Source organism: Alosa alosa, chromosome 1, assembly GCF_017589495.1.
Source record: "Alosa alosa isolate M-15738 ecotype Scorff River chromosome 1, AALO_Geno_1.1, whole genome shotgun sequence".
NCBI classification, from domain to species: Eukaryota; Metazoa; Chordata; class Actinopteri; order Clupeiformes; family Clupeidae; genus Alosa; species Alosa alosa.
In genome coordinates, this window is record NC_063189.1 from 11,295,407 (window position 1) to 11,314,018 (window position 18,612).

At 45.2% G+C, this 18,612-nt stretch overlaps 1 protein-coding gene across 1 annotated transcript in view; it reads right to left on the reverse strand.

Annotated features, from left to right (window-relative positions):
- Window positions 1–18,294, reverse strand: part of st6galnac5a (ST6 (alpha-N-acetyl-neuraminyl-2,3-beta-galactosyl-1,3)-N-acetylgalactosaminide alpha-2,6-sialyltransferase 5a) — a 23,419-nt gene extending 5,125 nt beyond the window's left edge. The window contains exons 1-3 of the mRNA XM_048264091.1: window positions 18,109–18,294; window positions 17,129–17,344; window positions 2,323–2,735 (exon numbers count right to left, since the gene is read on the reverse strand). Of these exons, the coding sequence (XP_048120048.1) occupies window positions 2,323–2,735; window positions 17,129–17,344; window positions 18,109–18,123 (644 nt within the window). The 5' untranslated portion in view covers window positions 18,124–18,294. The remainder of the gene's footprint in view (window positions 1–2,322; window positions 2,736–17,128; window positions 17,345–18,108) is intronic.
- Between the last annotated feature and the right edge of the window lie 318 nt (window positions 18,295–18,612).

Below are 18,612 nucleotides of genomic sequence, written 5' to 3' on the forward strand. Positions count from 1 at the left end.
TTCCTGCCCAGTTCTTTGGGAGAGGACGCAAGGCCGCCTCGGCAGGATGGTCATGGTCCCTCTGTTCGGGGTAATACATAAAAGATAACTGCAATTACAGAGGTCATCCGACCAGAAAGCTACAGAGCAGCTTTGGGTGCTGGTTCCAAGAGTTATTGGTGGCCCTAAGCACTGTAAAAAGCACAAAACTAAATATTTAAAATGGATTAATAAAAGGAGAAAACTCTGTTCAGGGCCAAGTTTTTAAAGAAAAATCACCTTAATCTACTTTCTTGTGAATAGTTTTGTTTTTCCCCAGTTGATTTTTCTGAGTCAAACAAACATGCGCATCACCACCGGCCTGAAGAAGCTAATCTACAGTCCAAGCATTTCATGTCAGAGCCACTGACAGGCTTCTCCATAAATGGATTATTGGTGACCTGGAGCGCTGCATCCAATAACCAGATGATTATTTCCTGGGGTCTAGCACAGTATAAATCCTATTTTGTAAATACATATCCGTGTTTTCCTTTTTACTGGCCTAATAGACAGAACATATAAAAATAATGTCATAATAATCATTAATCTTATGGAGGAATGTTTCTTATGTTAGGCAATGTTTTTTGTTTAGGTAAACAAGCCTGAGCCTAAAGGATCTAAGAAGCCAAGATAAGTCCTTCTCTTTGGATGGCAAGCTGACTGATGCAGCAAGCTCTGTCTCTGCGTTCAGAAAGTAAACACATTCTTTTGATTACCAAGATGAGAGGAAAACTAGCAGTTGGACGATATAATGAGGTGGAAAAGGAAAGTAAATAACACCATAAGCATGTTAATGCATGGTCCAGTCTGGGGTGCCAGCACAAGGGTTATGTAAAGGCCTGATTGCACTAAACAAACTTACTTGTTTACCTTGCATACTTGCTTTGCCTAAGTTTCTGCAAGTAATCACCAACCCATACATAGAGGCAGTGCTTATTGACATTGCATAAAACATTCACTTGGGTGTGGTAAATGAAATCACAGAAGATTCAAGATGTAATCTGCATCCATTGTTCGAAAATGGGCAAATGAGTGTTTGTACTTCTGTTGAAATACCATCAGGGGCATCCACTTTTGAGCCATATTCAAGACCTAAACACAATTTGCATAAGGATTCTTAAATTCATATACTGTACCTCTTAGTATTCAGTTCTGAGACCACCACAGACACAAAACTACACTGTTTTCCCAAAACAGTTTGTATGTGTGTGAGCGGGGCATGTCAAAACAACTTCTGACAGGCAAGGTTTAAACTTGAAAGTGTGTCAAATGAACAAAAGGAGCAACCTTGTCAATCCTGCACTGAACCGACTTTGACATGCGGCTTTGGCAGCTTCGGCTGGGTTGCACCGACGCGCTTTGCATACTTCTCTCCCTTTTATCACAGTCCTTGTGATCTGGTGTTTTGTCTTTGTCTTTGAGGGTAAATCCATTTTCATTTTTTTGAATATTATGCCAGAACAGAAGTGATGACATAGAAATGCGCGGTGGATGTGTTCCATTACTCAGACAACCATAGCAACAGCCGAGGCCTAACTGAGAGTGAGATTTTAATGGGCGACTGGGGCTTAGTGTAGTTAGTGCAAGCCCACTGCTGTGAATGAACAATGGTAGGCTAGATAGAAGGGTGATAATAGCCAAAACCTCTCTCTCACACAGACAGACAGACAGACAAACACACACACACACACACACACACACACACACACCAGGTACTATTACAGTATGTCTCATAATTCAGTCTGGAGCTCATTCAAAATTTGCACTGTGTAAATTAGACAATTATCTCAGTGGTCAAAACTCCAGTGAATGTAGCACCTCAGAGTCCAGATACTTCACTAAACTCATTTCCATATCTTCTGAATCTCATCTCCAGTCAATGTGTTACCTGAACTGACTGGACACAGCAACCCCTCATGTGCACTGCACTGAGCTCAGTATCTGCTATTTATCTCAATTTCTCTTTCTCTCGCTCTTTGTCTCTGTGTCTGTCTGTCTGTCTGTCTGTCTGTATCTCTCACCCATTTAGAAAACTAAGAGAACTGACCTCCTGCAGATGTTTGCTATCACAGCACCTTCCACATTGTCCAGAGCCACATTGTCCTCTTTGTGTAGCTATTCTTCACTACTTGTAATCCTACCAGTAGTATAATCCTACTGGTTTAGACTTCTCACTTCTATCACTTCTCACAGAAATATCGGACTGTTGAAGCATAAACAGAACTCTCGGTCAACCACGTGATCGAATAACACGGGACACGCAGGACCTCGACCAACCGCCCCCACCCACCCCTTGACCTTTACCTGTCCTTGCCCGTCTCCTTCTTGAAGAGCTCGTCGAACTGCAGCATCTTCTGCCAGGAGATGATGTAGACCTTGAGCTTGGGCAGCACCTGGTTCATGAGACGCAGGTTGTTGTAGACGAGGCCCTTGCCGTCGCGCCGCATGTAGCTGCTGGGCCCCCAGAAGACGAACACGGCGTCCTGGCTGGCATTGAGCAGCTGGTGGCGTCCGCGGAGCACGCGCTGCATGCTGGAGTGGGCCACCACGCGCAAGCTGGTGCGCCGGCCCACGTCCCTGCCGTAGGCGCCGCCCGCCGGCGCGTCGTTCATGCGGATGACGCACTCGGCCGCGTCGATGTCCGTGCCGCGCGCGCCGCCCGTCAGGTGGCCGGAGCTGGTGACCAGCGCGCAGCTGTTGCAGTGCATCTTGAGCGGCTGTGAGAGAGAGGAGGAGGGAGAGAGGGTCAGTGTGGTGCGGGTGGACTCCCGCTACGGCTACTTCCACTCAGCAGGAAGAGATGCAGACAGCAATGGCTTACAAATAAACCATGTAGCCTTCAAAGCATTCAATTCAACCTAGAAGATCGACAGTTCCTGCTGGTAATTTTAGTTAATTTTTTAGTGGAGAGAGCTCTTTGTGCGATTACTGACTATTACTCAATGGGCCAAACATTCATGAGTCAGTCTGTAACTTCTCGAGTGTTAAGTACCAACCATTACCTCCTCACACTCGGGCACTTTGGAGAGAGCTATGACTAGCTGATTCAGCTCCAACACACAGCTAAATAAAGTCTTCCGGAGGTTGAGGACGATCTCCAGGAACAAGCCTGGGTACCCCTGGGCTATGAGTTCCTCCTTTACATGGCAAGGAAATGTAGAAGAAGCATAGTGCTCACAGATTCCCCTCAATAAATATGCCATTTAAAATTTAACTCGCAACTCTTTACATGAGGTGCACACAAACACACACACATCCACAAACACCATAGCTGACCACACACACGAGAGTAGTATATTTATAGAAATGCTCTCATGTATGAGATTACAGTCCAATTCACTGGCAAATGCTGCAGCCATTGAGCAGGGCTCCTAGACCTGCAGAGCCTGTCAGCAAGGCTCCTCTGCACAGCAGAACAGCGCACATGCACCTGAACCAACCCCCCACCCAGAGAGCGCACCTCCTCCCTCTTTCTCTCACACACACACACACACACACACACACACACACACACACACAGAAGCCTGTCTGAGGTTAGGCTATCTGCTCTCATAAGAGCTCCCATGAATCATTCCCAGGCCTGTATATATGGCCGCATTGGTATTCCGCCTTTGATAAGCGCCGGCTAATATGGATAAGGGGAGCAGGGGGCCTGGTGAGACAGGATAAAGGGCCGGCTCTGGGGCTGTGGGGCAGAAAGGGTTATGCCCCCCTGCCCTACACGCCACCACGCCACCACGACGCAGCGCTGTTTAAGTCAATGAGATGCAAAAAAGCTCCACGCCAAAGCTGCTCAATTTGTCCTGGATGATGGCATCTGCTATGGAGGCTGGGGAAAAAAAACAACAACAACAAAAAAAAACTCCATACAAAAATGCTAATAACAAATGGTGATGGTGTTCTCCCATGGATCGGCTCTCCCTTAATGGCGCATTTTTGACGAGGGGACGGGGAGCCTCTCCTGGTGTGGCGGCTCAATCTAACGGAGAACTCATCAGGTTGGAGGTCCCAGGGGGAGGCGGCCTTATTTATGTGTGCATTACATGTGTTTACAGTCGTACTTCTTGATCGAAATACACGCATAGAAATGCAAGGGTGGGTGTGAGGCTGTGCGCCTATGTGTAATTAGAGAGAGGTTGTATGTGCATGCCTGTTTGTGTGTGTGTGGTGAGAAGTTGTATGCAATTGTGTGTGTGTGGTGCCAGGCTGTGCAAGTGTGTGTGTGTGTGTGTGAGTGAGAGAGGGTGTGGGTGTGTGTGTGTGTGTGTGTGTGTGTGAGTGAGAGGGTATGTGCGTGTGTGTGTGTGGTTGAGCTGCTGCACTGACATGATGCTTAATGAAGGGGGGAGTTAATGAGGTCCCTGAGGCTTGCAGCAGAACACAGGCGCCTTGCACCTCCCAACTCCTACCTATCAGGACAAAAACCTCTCCTGGCAGACACACAGACAGACACACAGACAGACACACAGACAGGCACTCAGACAGGCAGAGTGGGCTGGGGGCAGTCGGGGGGACGGTGGGCAAATCTCGGTCATGAGGAGACAGTTTAGGCGGGTTTAAAGTGAGCACATATAGGCCATTATCCCGCAGACCTGATGTGGGAAGACAGCAGATGCAGAAGTAGCGGAGCTTAGACCTGATCTGAAGACTTGATCCCATCCATCCTCCATGTGGCATGCTGGCCGGTTTTCAGACTTGCTGAGAGCACCAAATCAGCCTTATCTGTATTCAGCTGCTTATAGGTTAAAAAAAAAAACCTTCCAGTGGAAATAGTGGCATCTGTGACAATGTGGAAGTGTCCTTCACACTCCGTATTACATATGGCGGCGTGATGGGGAGGAAAACATGCGCCTGGGAAGCCATCACCCGCGGGTGTGGAAATAGATTAACCTTGGGTGATGATACATACGACACAGGCGGCAATGTTCAGATTGGAGTCACTTTAAATACAGCTGACACAATGCCAGTGCTCAGAGCCAGCGGCAATTTTTAAAACTACAAAGCGCTCCTAATCATGCAATTTGTGCAGAAACGGAAGATATTTCAGTGTTCTCACATTCCAAGCAGAGCAAACTATTATGCTAGTTGTGGGTCTCAAAAATTGCAGTGTGGAATTTCTGCATCACTCTACACTAGGGCTGTCAATCGATTAAAAAAATTAATCTAATTAATTACATACTCTGTGATTAATTAATCTAAATGAATCGCATATATAATTTTTGCTGTGAAAGTATTTTAAATATTTAAATTCAAATGAATCATTGAATAATCAGCATTAGTGACATTAAAGTTCAAAAACTCTTTTATTATTATTTTCACTGTTCAAATAATGGCCATAATAATCTATGATATGATCTAATATGCTGAGGAAATAAATTCAACAGTGCTTCGGGAAGTTTTTTTTTCACATACAAGGCATTTCAGGCCACAGATATAACCTAGGGGACACAATGAAAATAAATTAACACTCCCCTCAATGTCAACACTTATTTCTTTGCATTGATGTCAACACTTATTTCTTTGCATTGAATCAGTTATTTTGACAGCCCTACTCTACACACACGAACGCCCCCCATCCACACACACTGCCCCTCTGCCCCACAACCCCTGCTGATTATGACAATGGATTCAAACATCACAGCCAGAATTGTTCACACTGCATGGAGGACATTTATGATGCTCATGCATTGAGATGAAGCAAACACATTTCCTGTCAGTGCCATGGTGTATGTAGCACACACAGGCGCCTCCTGCCTCCAGTGAGAGAGAGAACCAAAAGAAAAACATTCTTTTTCTCTCTTTCTGGTGAACAAATCAGTTCGGGGGGAAAAGACATGTACTGCCTTAAAAAAAAGACCGCCCGTCCAGCACACTCGCGGCACACCAGCTGGGCAGGGGAGGAGATAGCCAGTGAACGGTCCACTAAAAAGCTGCAATCACATGGCCCAGCAGGACCCACAGTTATCAGACCTCCCCTCCAAACACCTTTCAGCCCGTTCATTCTCTTCCACACGGACCTCTCATCACAAAACAGCAGTACGCCCACATTTTGTTTCCAGATAATTCTTTTCTCTCCAGCTAATTTGTTTTCTCTTACAGCTATTTCTGCCTGTCTGAGTTTGGACAGCGCATGAATCATGACTACACATTAAAAAAAAAAGAAATCTAAAAAGAAGAAAACCAAGGAGGTGCAATTAGCCTTGACGCAAACCCGCTAATGGCAAGGATGGGAGGGGAAATCAAATATAACCCTAAATAACCTGTGTCATCGAGAGAAGGAAAAAAACCCCCACAAGATCCACATTAGCATTGTGAGAGCTGAGTACGGGTCCTGATGGGACAGCTCCGTCTGTGTGCCCGCCTCTGGGGCAGTGAGAGGAGGGGAGAGCAGAGCGGAGCTCCACGGCTGGTGCAGGGAGCTAATGATGAGGGGGTGATGAGGCATACCAGAGGGGTAGCGGGGCCGCTGAAACAACAGCAATTAGCGCAGTCCCGTCGGCCAGAAATCATTCCCCTCTGATGGCAGCCGCTGCTTACCATCCCACCATGAGATCTTAATTAGACTGTGCCACCCCCACCCCCACCCGCAACCCACACCAGCACCGCCAGTACCAGCAGCAGGTCTCTTTCCCTCTAACTACCCAAACCATTTCTCTTTCTCCCTTTAAAAAGTCCTCCAAGAACGAATGAAAAGCAGCCCAATTATTCTAGTGCAGAATACGGCGATGACCTACAAAGGGCTGATTAAAACCTGTGAGAACAGAAAGAACAGAAAGGCCCTTTGGAGAAGCGGGGTCCAAAGGACAGGAGGAAGACACGATGACAGGCGACAGAAAGAGAGAAAAAAAAAACCGACACTTTTATGGTTGCTCTCCTGACGCAGGACGGTGGGGATTTTTTCCCTTCTTTTTTTAAAGACAGCCCACCTGTCAGATGGCTTAAAGGGAGTGTCTGATCTAAGTGCGAGCTTAGAGGCGACACAAACGCAGGGAATGAAATGGAGAGCTGGGAATAAAGTGGATTTTCTGAGCAGAGGAGATCTGGCCCTGGCGGCACCGATTGATTTATCTCCTGCAACTTTGATCACGGCAGGGCCATTAGGAGGCAGCTGCGTCTCCAAAGGAACACAAGATCCCATCAGACCCCTAATCCAGCTCTCATCTCCGAGCAAACACCGGCATCTTTACACACCATCATGGCCTCCAGACTGACACTCCAACACCCGCGGTTTACTGCAGTCCATTCCATAGCCAGTAAGGTTAATGGCTGCCATTACACAGGTACATAGTCCAGGGGGTCATATTTAATGTACAGAATAAGGGAGACAGATGGAAAACATCACTCCCCTCATGGACAATGAATGATTTCATCTCCAGATTTCTGCTAAGAACTCTAATATTACTCTGATCACATTAGAAACAAAATACAGCCTTCACTTACACAAAGGCATGAGTCATATAAGTAGCACCGTAAATACCAATAATGGGCAATAGTTGAAACACAATGGCAGAGAGCAATGTGCCCAATTCTTAATGTGTCTAATGAGGTGAAAATTGGCTTAGTTAGTGAAAATGACAAAGGGCTTTTTCAGAAGAGATGGTGAAAGATATAGTATAGCACACAATGTGACTAGACCAAAATTAATGTTGGTGCAGTGCTTATCCAATCTGTGAAATATCTCAGCTCTCAAATAGTGATATCTGTTGTATCTTACATCGAATGCATATACATTTTTAATATACATATTAAACTGAGGATCATATCTATATTTTCTCTGGATATTTTCTCAAATCTGCCAAACAAATCACCTCAAAATGCAGGGCATGTCCACCTCCACAAGTGCCCGAGTGAGAAATACAATGTATGTGAAAACCCCATGGTAACAGCTAATTTTTCATTGTCCAAAGGAAGCAGGTTAGCCAGGTCTGCCTTTCCTCATTATTGCATTCTGCTTAGGCAATCTATAGTGATTTCCCCCTACTGTCAGGTCGTGGGTGGCCTTTAATTGAATAATTAGTCACAGAGCCAAACCAATATGATGCCAGGAGGGACACACTGAGCCAGCGATTGTCTTACAAGTGCAAGTGCATGCAGCTTATGCTCTGCCTTTGACCAGCATTTAGCCTGTGGTAGTTTGCAATGGACCCTTTCAAGAGAGTTCCATTATCAGCATCATAGTTGGCCCCACAAGACTTCCTTTTTAACATTCCATATGTTATCTTAATGCAGAGGAAGTAGATTGGGGCCCAAATAGAACGTTCAAGCATTGTTTTTGTTTACCTTGTTGAAAGGGTCAATAGCAGCGTAGAGGTTGCCCTATGTGTAAGGGATTGCTACTATTGGTGTGGCAGAACTAGACACAGTCTCTTGGAGCTGCAGAACTTCCTGTCCTTCAGCATAACAACAACCAGCAGTCGGAGGTGGGGTGGGAGACAGCGAACAGCAAAGTGACCTTGGGGTGGACTAGCTTGTCAGGTTCAGTGCGGCGAGACCCCTGCCGGTGCCTGCTGCCTCCTCCTCTTCCTTAATCAGCGCGTGCTGGAGGCTGGCCTCGTCCAGCCGCTGGGCTGCTGTCGGGTAGCACACAGCAGGCGGTGGGGAGGCGGGAGCCAGGCGCCAAGCCGATGAAGACGGTGCCAAGATGATTGCCTTGGCCTGAATACAAAAGGTGTCCCCCTTTACAATGGCGCCTGTGTGTGTGTGTGTGTGTGTGTGTGTGTGTGTGTGTGTGTGTGTGTGTGTGTGTGTGTGTGTGTGTGTGTGTTCGCGTGTGCATGTGTTTCTTTTCTCTTGAGCCTGGGATTAAGCAAGCAGCCCTGACAAGCGGCATCCGTTAAAACAAGGTCCTCAGGGGAGGAATTAGCATCCATCGTGGGGCTTAAAAGTGGGAGATGGACCACAATGATAACAAGCTCCCGTCAAAGAGTGCCGTGGATGGCAGAGCACAGCTGACTCAGAGGGGGAAAAGAGAGAGAGCGAGAGAGAAAGACAGACAGACAGACAGACAGAATGGGAGACAGACAGGAAAGAAACAAAGTAAACTGGGTGAAAATAGACATGCAAGCAGGTGAAGACGTGCTGGAAAAGTATGCACTGCTGTTCCTATACGGCATCTCCCTCGGTTATGAGATCCCTCATGGGATCAAAAGAGTATATATACTATATAGGAGCTCAGCTAAGTATGCACTGCTGTTCCTATACGGCATCTCCCTCGGTTATGAGATCCCTTACAGGATCAAAAGAAGAGTAGCTGAGCTGAGTGAAATGTGGGAGTGGATTTGTGATTCCCGCTGCAGCACCTGGCCCACTGTATCATGATGACTAATGAGCAATGCAGAACGTGAATTATGAGCAGAGGAGACGAAAACCATTTCATTAACTAATGACCATCTTCAATTTCAATTTCACACCCACATTAGGCCACAAGGACAAAGGCTAGCCACAGCCTATGGCTCCTCCCTACGCATTCACATTTTAAAAGAGCCGATCACTTTATCAAGCCTTGTCAAAAGTGTGAATAGTCGAAATATGGTTCATTTGATAACCAAGAGGAAGAATCTAAAGAACTGAAGTTGGTGAACAGCAACGTCAATCATTTCTAAATATCTAATATACCTCCATCATAATGGCACGCCGTACAACACAGGGCTCTGACTAGGCCAATTCTTTGAAATATGGCCAAAAAGCAGGGGCTTATTAGAGAAATGACTGCATTCAGCTTATGACAAAAAGAGGTAGTTGCCCTGAATGAGGGGAACAATCATTAAACCAATACGGTGACATTTGATGGGACCAGATGCACATCAGACCTTGATCTAATGCACAGCCCAGCAGTCCACATATGCATACAATTAACTGGAATCATTAGGACCAGCCAATAGTGAAGAGGTTTGCAATGCTTTAGCATGCAATGTAGCTGTAGCTGGACCAGTGGCTAAAAATACCCCAAGTGATAGAAATGCGGCTTTCCACTTCTCAACTGACAGTGACGACAAAAGTTGATGAACTGCCAGATCCCCAGTGGAAGGTGATTCACATCGTCTTGCTGCGCTGCTTTTGTCAGAGTGGGTCACGTGTGGCTGAACAGCAGTGGTCCCAGCCAGCGCCAGTGATTAAGCCCCAGAAGAAGAAAGCCTGGGTGGGTTTAACCCTGATGATGTCGCCTCCCGCACACGCCGATGGAGCTTCTCATTAGCCGCTTCCTCATGGCTTCCTCAGCGCCGGAGTTCGTGGCCGCATCACTATCCCAGCTCTCACCTCTTCATCTGATAATGATAATGACGCTCATCTCCGGCGAAGGCCTGCAATTCACAGGGATAGATTTAGCCGCAGTAATTGTCTGATGGTCCAGTGCAGCATGCGGTTCTTTATTACCGAGGGGTGCATCCGCCGCACTTTACCTGCACGCTTTAATCACACAGCGGCTACATTAGGCTGCGGCTCTAATGAGTATGACTCACATTAGCCGCTGGCAATCAACTGACGCCGCACTTTAGGAATCGGGGGATTAACTGATGCAGGCGGTGATTGGGACAGAACTGCACCTTTGAGAATAGGAGAAATGAATGTGCCATGAATTGAGAGTTCCAAAGTGGTTCATTAACCTCTTAGGTAATCACGGATTGCACCGTCGAGGTTAAACTGTGATTACATGTGCTTGCTCTAGTATTCAGCTACTACCACCGAACACTAGCAGCCAGCAGTTTGACTCTGTGGAGGTTGATCTCAAAGGGGTAACCTGTTTGACTGACAGCAATATTCTTGGATGTTTGCGCCTTGTCATTTCTAAGCTGAACAGATAAATTGTCTAATTCGGTAGCCAAGGACCTACTGTCTCCTCCACGTTCTACATATATTTCCCAGGTGACTCACGAGTGTTTATCCTCCAACACCGAGCTTTATCCTGAATAACTGAAACTTATCCTGAATTAATGTGGAAACCCCATGGAGGTTGAAAGGATGTGCATACGATATTAAAGTATGTGCTCTCTTTACAGATAAGAACAGTGGAAGAAAGTGTCTGCAATTGCCTGTCAATGATGCTGAATTCCAAGGCGCTTAACTTTGCCGCATTGTCATATTATCTCCTCTAGGCCGAGAGAGCTGCCAACAACATCCATCAAGGGTTGTGCTCATTAGCCAGCACTGAATTGTGGGTAATGGCTGAGAGCTGTGGAAAACTTCTGTTGCTGGGATAGATGTGTCATGTTTTTTTCTCCGCTTTCTGAGCAGCACAAGACATGCAACATGCGTCCATTACTGTAAAATCCTACTCCTCCAGGACAGAAACTGAGCTGGTGCCATGTAAGTAACACACTGAAATTGCTCTCCTCACCACAATCTGAAAGTACTTCAGTATGTGACAGTTCTTCTTCAAATTGATCATCTGCTGTCCTCTATGTACCAAAACAAACACACACACACACACACTCTGCTTGGGAAAGGCTCCAGAGTGATAAGCTACCAGCTTCGCAGTTGTAATTAATGGCCTCTACATGCAAATATGTTGATAATCTCCAGGGAAATGCTATCAGAGTAAGGACTTATCACACTGAAAACACAAATAATGGCTTGATCATTCCTTTTCTCAGCATGGGAGACAGGCTCATCAATCACTGCTAAATGGCTGGATGGTGCTTCAGGCTCGCTGCACAGTGGGACGAAAAAGACAGTTTGATGTGACGCTTTTCATCAGTTTGTTCCCCTCCTCTGCCTTGCTCTGAAGCACAAGCCCACTGATGAGCTATTTGTCTTACTGGAGATATAGTTAAAAATACATCCATCACAGTTTAACCTTTCTTTGTGATCAGGACTTTGGCATGGCACCCAGGGGCCAGGGTGAAGGGACTCAATCCATCCGACTGGCACTTTGCCTGATCTCCGAAGTGAAACAGGATGGTGGTGGTGTTGGGGGAGGGCGTGAAATCTCATTCTAAACACACACAACGGCACGGAATTCTCCGGCGTCTTACTATTGTGCCAAGATGTATGGGTTCTGCCGCAACGCCACGATTCCCCACCCAAAAGAGGGAGCCAAGAGGCACCGTGCAAGTGATTACTCCGTCGAGGGAATGCTTATCGAAACAGAATGCGCCCTACATCCGTAATTGCTTTTCAAGCCAGCGCTGGATAGCCTCAGGCAGTGTTTTGTTTGCTACTGAAGGACTTCATAGCCACGCTGTTGCAATGCAGAGATGAGGAGACCATAGGGACCTGGAATAATAAAAAAAAAACTTTGTGCAACCGTTCCGCTCACGCTCTCGAGACCAACGCTCTGAGTCAGAGCACCACATCCGTCTGTCGCATTTACGGGAATAAATGCACAACACACAACAGCCCTCGCTTCCCTTTTTCTTCGTCATTTTAGTAACCAGTCAACAGAACAGGGTTTTCTTCGGATTACTATCATGACCCAAGTGAAGTACAGAAAGCATACTTTGTTTATACTAATCTCGGAAACTGATTTTTTGAAAACACACTAACCTAAAAATAACTACTTCAGCTACAATGCCACAATGGATGTGACAAGCCACAATGATAATAATAATAATAATAATAACAATAAGCTTTATTTGTATAGCACCTTTCATACACAGAATGCAGCTGAAAGTGCTTTAAATCCAATCAGCAACATATATCAGCAATGGACACAAGCCACAGCTACAGTACAATGGATGTGAGGGCAGTTATCATGCTCATGACAGGCTGCTTTGGGAATGGACTGCATTAGTAAATACAGAAAAGCAGAGCAGAGCAGAGCAGCAGTAAAACTAGTGATCTCACAGTGGACATCGCCCCAACCCCTCAACCAGCTGCTTGGACAGATGCGTAGGACGGCTGGGGGTCATGGGCGCGTGCTGACCGTGTGGATAATATTCTGTGCTTAGCGCAGAAGCGAATTACTGGCATATTACAAACGAAACAACAGCAGAACAGAGGATGTGATTCAGTATTATTTATGTTTTACATTGTAATCATTATTGTGAGGTAGGACATGTCAGTGTTGTGTGAGGTTGTGCATCTAGACATTTCACACATTTTGAACACATTGTTATAGCACACATTACATTACATTTATTCAGGCTACACCATTCTGAGCATCCCGGTAACCTATAGCAGTGGATCTTAAAGTTTTTGTCTGGCGACCCTCTTCTCTCTAAGGTCCCGACCCCCAGTTTGAGAACCACTGACCTATAGGTTACTGAAACAGTTAAGAGAGAGGGGAAAAAAGTCCGCAACACCAGTATATGCTCCCAAGTTATAGTTTAATTACCGTGACGTTTCGGGCCCACTCAAGCCCTTCATCAGTCTGATGAAGGGCTTGAGGGCCCAAACGCCATGGTAATTAAACTATAACTTGGGGAGCATATACCGGTGTTAAGGCGACTTTTTCCCTCTCTCATCATCAAAGTGTTTTGTCCAGCACCCAGGATTAGATCGGGATGTGCGTGCGTTTTTTCCTCTTTATACTGAAACAGTTAACAAATGTATAAAACAGCCTGTCATACACCGCCCAGTTTACAGGTTTAGCCTTTTAAACCCACTGTAGTGCTTTGACCCCCCACAGTACATTCCCTTAATGGCTTTATTACAGTACAGTACATCACATGGATAATGTGTAGCTGTGAAGACGGTTTCTTCTGACTCATCCACCAAAAACATTTCCCCGGGCTCTGTTTTTCCCCCACACTTTGTATGCCATGTTAGTGGTGTAAACAGTCTTTCACGGCTGGTAAATACACAACAAAGTGAACACTTGTAAATATGTTGTATGTGTGGTGTATGCATTTGGCCCTAACAGATGTAGCCATGAGGGTTCCCGTGTAAAAACAGTCACACACGTCTGTTTTGGTGCTGCAATCTTTGACAATGCGGAGCTCAAAGAGAGGTTGCTGCTTTTGCATGGATATTGAATGGCTGTAGATCTTGCCCACACTAGAGACATCAGACAGCTTGAGAATACAGTGAGGATACCCCTGAGAATCGCACCCTCCTTCTCCTCTCTCTCTCCCTCTCTGAGATGTTTCTTCCCCTCCTCCCTCAAACTCTTTCTTTCATTTCTCTCAACTCTCACATAGCTCTCTCTCTCTCTGTTCCTCTGTCATCTCTGGCACCCACACACACGCACGCACATGCAGACACACACACTCACAGACTCTCCCTCATTACTCGATCCGCTGTTCTCTTCCCCACAGCTGAATCTCTCTCTCTCTCTGCCCATCAGTCCTCCACTCTCTCTCACTTACTCTCTCTCTTTCTTTCTGTCTCTCTCACCTCATCCAGATTGCTCTCTGATGCTCACTCTGTGCTTCAGGATGGGGAGGATTCAAAGGAGCAGCCATCCAGCAAATGAAATGCAGAGGGCGGCAGCATCTCCTCCACCCCAACCCCCCCAGCAGCAAAGCCCTAGCAGCCAGGCCCTGGTCCCTCATCTGACTGCTCTCCCACTGGATGGCCTCCTTTACCGTGAGCATAACAAGCTTCAGCTAGCACATCCCATTACAACATGTATGGGCCCAATGGAAGACATGAAACATAGCAAACTTGCTTAATCTCTCTCTCACCTGCCTGCCTCTTATGCATATACAGTAGGATAACCCAACGAGGAGAGGGGCGATTGTGCAGCCACTGCACTGGAGCTGTGTGACTTCACCATATGCTCTCTCCCTTCAGATCTGAGGTCTGTAGGTGCAGTGTGGCAGGAGCAGATTCTCTGTCTGTTCCCTGTCCACCATTGTGAAATTTGCTCAATGATACTTCAGCTCAGATTGCTATTTTGATGAAGTGCCAAGGCAAGGGTGGTGCAGGAGGAAACCAATTAGCTCACATATGTGGAAGGAATATTACGGGATTCTATCTAAGCAGTACAGGGGAGGAACGATAAAGTCTTCCTGATTACCATTTCAAACAACCCGCTCATGGTAATCCTCTGTGTTTGGTTCATCGCTGTTTAATATGTAAAGTGTGTATTATGTTATTGGCAAGGCTCCAAAAAGATGGAGATGTCAGTGTAACAAAAATGGAAAATGCTTGTATTCAGGTCAAATGAGCAAGATGAATCTTGAATGGAAAGACAGCCTTCCTCTTGCTCTCTTAGGGAAAATATGTGCCACTGACATTTCTTAAGACACCACATTCAATGAGGATCTGTCTCATAATGGCATTTACCAAAGAAGTAAATGTGTGCGGAAACACATCATAAAATATTACAGAATACGACATATGTCACAGCTTTTAAAAAACTGAAAATTCACAGTAATCCCAGTCACAGCCATCAAGAACACAATATTCATTGCTGACCATCCATTTGAAAGCTTAAAGCTTCTTAGAGGTTTATATCGGATGAAACGCACTTTGATGCATTCCCTCAGATTTAAAATGTCCAGTTGCTTTTTTACTGCCCCATACCCTTACTTTGTTGAATAAAGCACAAGTTGCAAGAAAGCTATTTCAAAACAGGGCTTTGAGACGAGGGGTGTTTTGAGTTAATATTTAATCCAGCAAGACATCAATTTTAAATGGTCACAAAAGAGAGGCGTTCAGCCATACTGGGCTTCTTAAGTCTGTCCAGGGCTCAGCTCAAGTCAAGGACTACCCCTCCACATCACCCCAGGACGTCAGTCAGTTGCACCAGTGGCTTCTCTCTACTGAAAGGGCTGCCTGTTGGATGCAGCTTTTAGCCCAACTGGCCAGGAGCTTGTCTTTTTGTGAATATGCAGCTAATTGGCCGGTTTGTTTGTTGACCTATTAAGTGACTTGGAATTACTTGGAGCTACACCAGCTGTTTGTGGACTGGCTTGCAGGACTGTTTGTCTGTCTCCCCAAACACAGAGACACCCTCAGTCCCTCTCTATCACTCTGAAGGTCGCCCCCCGTGGACAGACCCAGGTTCCACATGTTCCAGACCACATGTTCCCTTGTCACTCCAACCACAAAAGATTTCACAGCTGCTCATCACCTTCCACCACCTGGCCTCACCTTCCTGTCACACACACAAGAGGCGAACGACACTTTGTTCCTCATAAGGAATAATTCAAATTGCAATGCAATTACTGTCCTGGTGGGAGATTTGGTGTGGAGGAAGTAGTCTCATTTGCATCTGCAGGCTGTAATTTCTGTGACAGGTGAGTATCAGTTGAGTTTAGTCATGCTGGGTCAAGCTAAATTGTGATTAATGGGTATGTGGGCAAATCTTCCTGGGGTCTGTGAGAAGAGAGCTAGAGTCTAATTCTTCAAAAACATGCTCACAACAGCATCCAATGCACGGCGTCTAATATAAATTGATACAGTGGCGGCGGAAAAGCCTCTAGCCTTGAACTCCGCTGCTGGTAAATTTTTAATTATCGGGGCTCTGAGCATACAGTAACTCATCAGCTCGTCTAAGCTTTCTCACACAGTAGTTGTAGGCTACACCAGCATTAAATGAAATCATGAGTAAGAGCTTATCACATTGAAGCCACTCTTCCATGTACTCTTGTGCTACATAGAGCTTTTCTGTGATTATTTATTTCAAGTGTCTTGATTATCTCTTGATCTGTTAATCTTAAAGAGCACAATGTCTATGACCAGAGGTCAGTTACTGCTTACATTCATCCTGGGCACACAAATAAACAGTGGTTTTCAGTGTTCCAATTTATGCATTGCTAAAGTAGAAATATAATACTGTATTAAATATGGGAACATTATTACGTGACACTGATATTATCACCTCAAAGTAGAATGGTAATGGTTAGATAAAATAATCATTAAACATCTATGGTCTTTCCACACATTTAAAACAACTTTGATATTGGTGACAGCAGGAAATGATTGGGAAGCATCCATTTCACAAAGATTAATTGCACCTGAGAAATGCTTTTTACACAGACCTTGTTCTGATTTTTTGTCACAGAAATGTTGCTGCTAGGCGCCTACAAGCTATTTAAAGACACTGGCAATACATCACGACACACACACACACACAACACACACACACACTAATTGGGTCTTTATTCTTCAGTCGCAGTTGTCTGTATCGTTGTATCAAATGTATATGTAGGCTCTACTTTAGAAACGCACATCACATCCGAAGCCGAAGCAAAAGGGTTTTATGGGCGCTTTCCCTGCTCACCTTGTGGTCAATGATGCTGTTGTATCCTTGCAAGACTGAGGGGGGAGATTTGTGCGCCTTGACAGGTGTAGGTGTACTGGGGGACAGCTCACTCTTACGACTCGACGCATCGTTCGAGCCCCTTGAAGTGTTGCTGCTGCTGCTGAAGCTGGCGTTGTACACGAAGAACAAACTGGTGCACATGGTTATTGCTAAAAACACTGCTACCCCATGACGCTAAGAGAAGAAAAAGAAACCCACACGAGATCCGTGTTAAATTCCTCTCACATGTGTACAATACATGGTATGATCAAAAACTAAACACATCTAAATCTCTTTTAGCTTTCAGTTATCATTTCATTAACACTGTCAACCACAGAAACAGAAAGCTTGTGTTCTACGTTAGTAGTTGTTATTAACCACTGATAATGTTTTCAAAGACATTTTGTATATAAACATTGGATGATGACAGACATGTTTAAGGTATCTGGTTTGAATGAAGTGCTTCTCAAAAGCTAAAAAACAATAGGCTAAACTTTACAACAATACGCGTTTTCCTTAACACAGGTTAGTTACCGGTTGCTATTCCTCATATTTCAAACAGGTCTATTTCAATTAACTCGGAACATTTCAGCTGCCACACTTTTCGTGCCCAACTCACCAACATATTTTAAAATACGATCACATTTAGTCGATGACATTTTTGCAAGCAACAGAGGTAATTAATTTGTTCTCCATCCTAATTTAATTTTTGGGACAAAAGCTATTGTTTCCTCATGTCTAAATATAGGCTGTTCGCTCTACCAAAACTCTCCCCAAGCGAATCTAGATTAAAGATAGGTTCCATTGTTCCAGTCAACCTAATCCTCTTTTTATTGTTTTATGAAGTGGAAACACAAAACACATGTCCAATAACAGTTTCTACAAGAACAACCCCGCTGGTACCTGTGCGCCCTTAGGAAAATACCATCCCCATACAATAGTTATATTAGAACTATTACCATAGCTGTCTTCATTTTTCGGCGCGCTGTTATTCCACTGATTTGCGCATGTAAATCCACTTTTCCGCACAGTACTATGTGAGATTATGCTTACTTAAAATCTCCATCACATCACATAACATCAGCTGGAGAGCTAAGGCAACGCGCTCTACTCCTATGTCAGATTAGCGTTTGTACGAACACAGCCTAAACCCATTCTTATCGCAGAATTCACAAACCAGGGGCACAGAGCAGATGCCGTCTGCTGTAAGACCTCATGGTCTTAAAGAGCATTGTGTTCCACTGACAAACGGCACACAGTATTTTCGTGTTACTCTGTAAGATAAACAGTTAAGATCCCTACTTAGAAAGGTTCAAGGAAATATTTATTTTATGTGAATGGGTGCTCATGGGGATGTGCCATTTTACAAAAAAATATTAATGGCTGCTTTGCGTGGTTTCAGAGCAACCACACACCATCCATTTTCAAATCCCACATAATGTAAGAAACACTCTTCCCCCAAA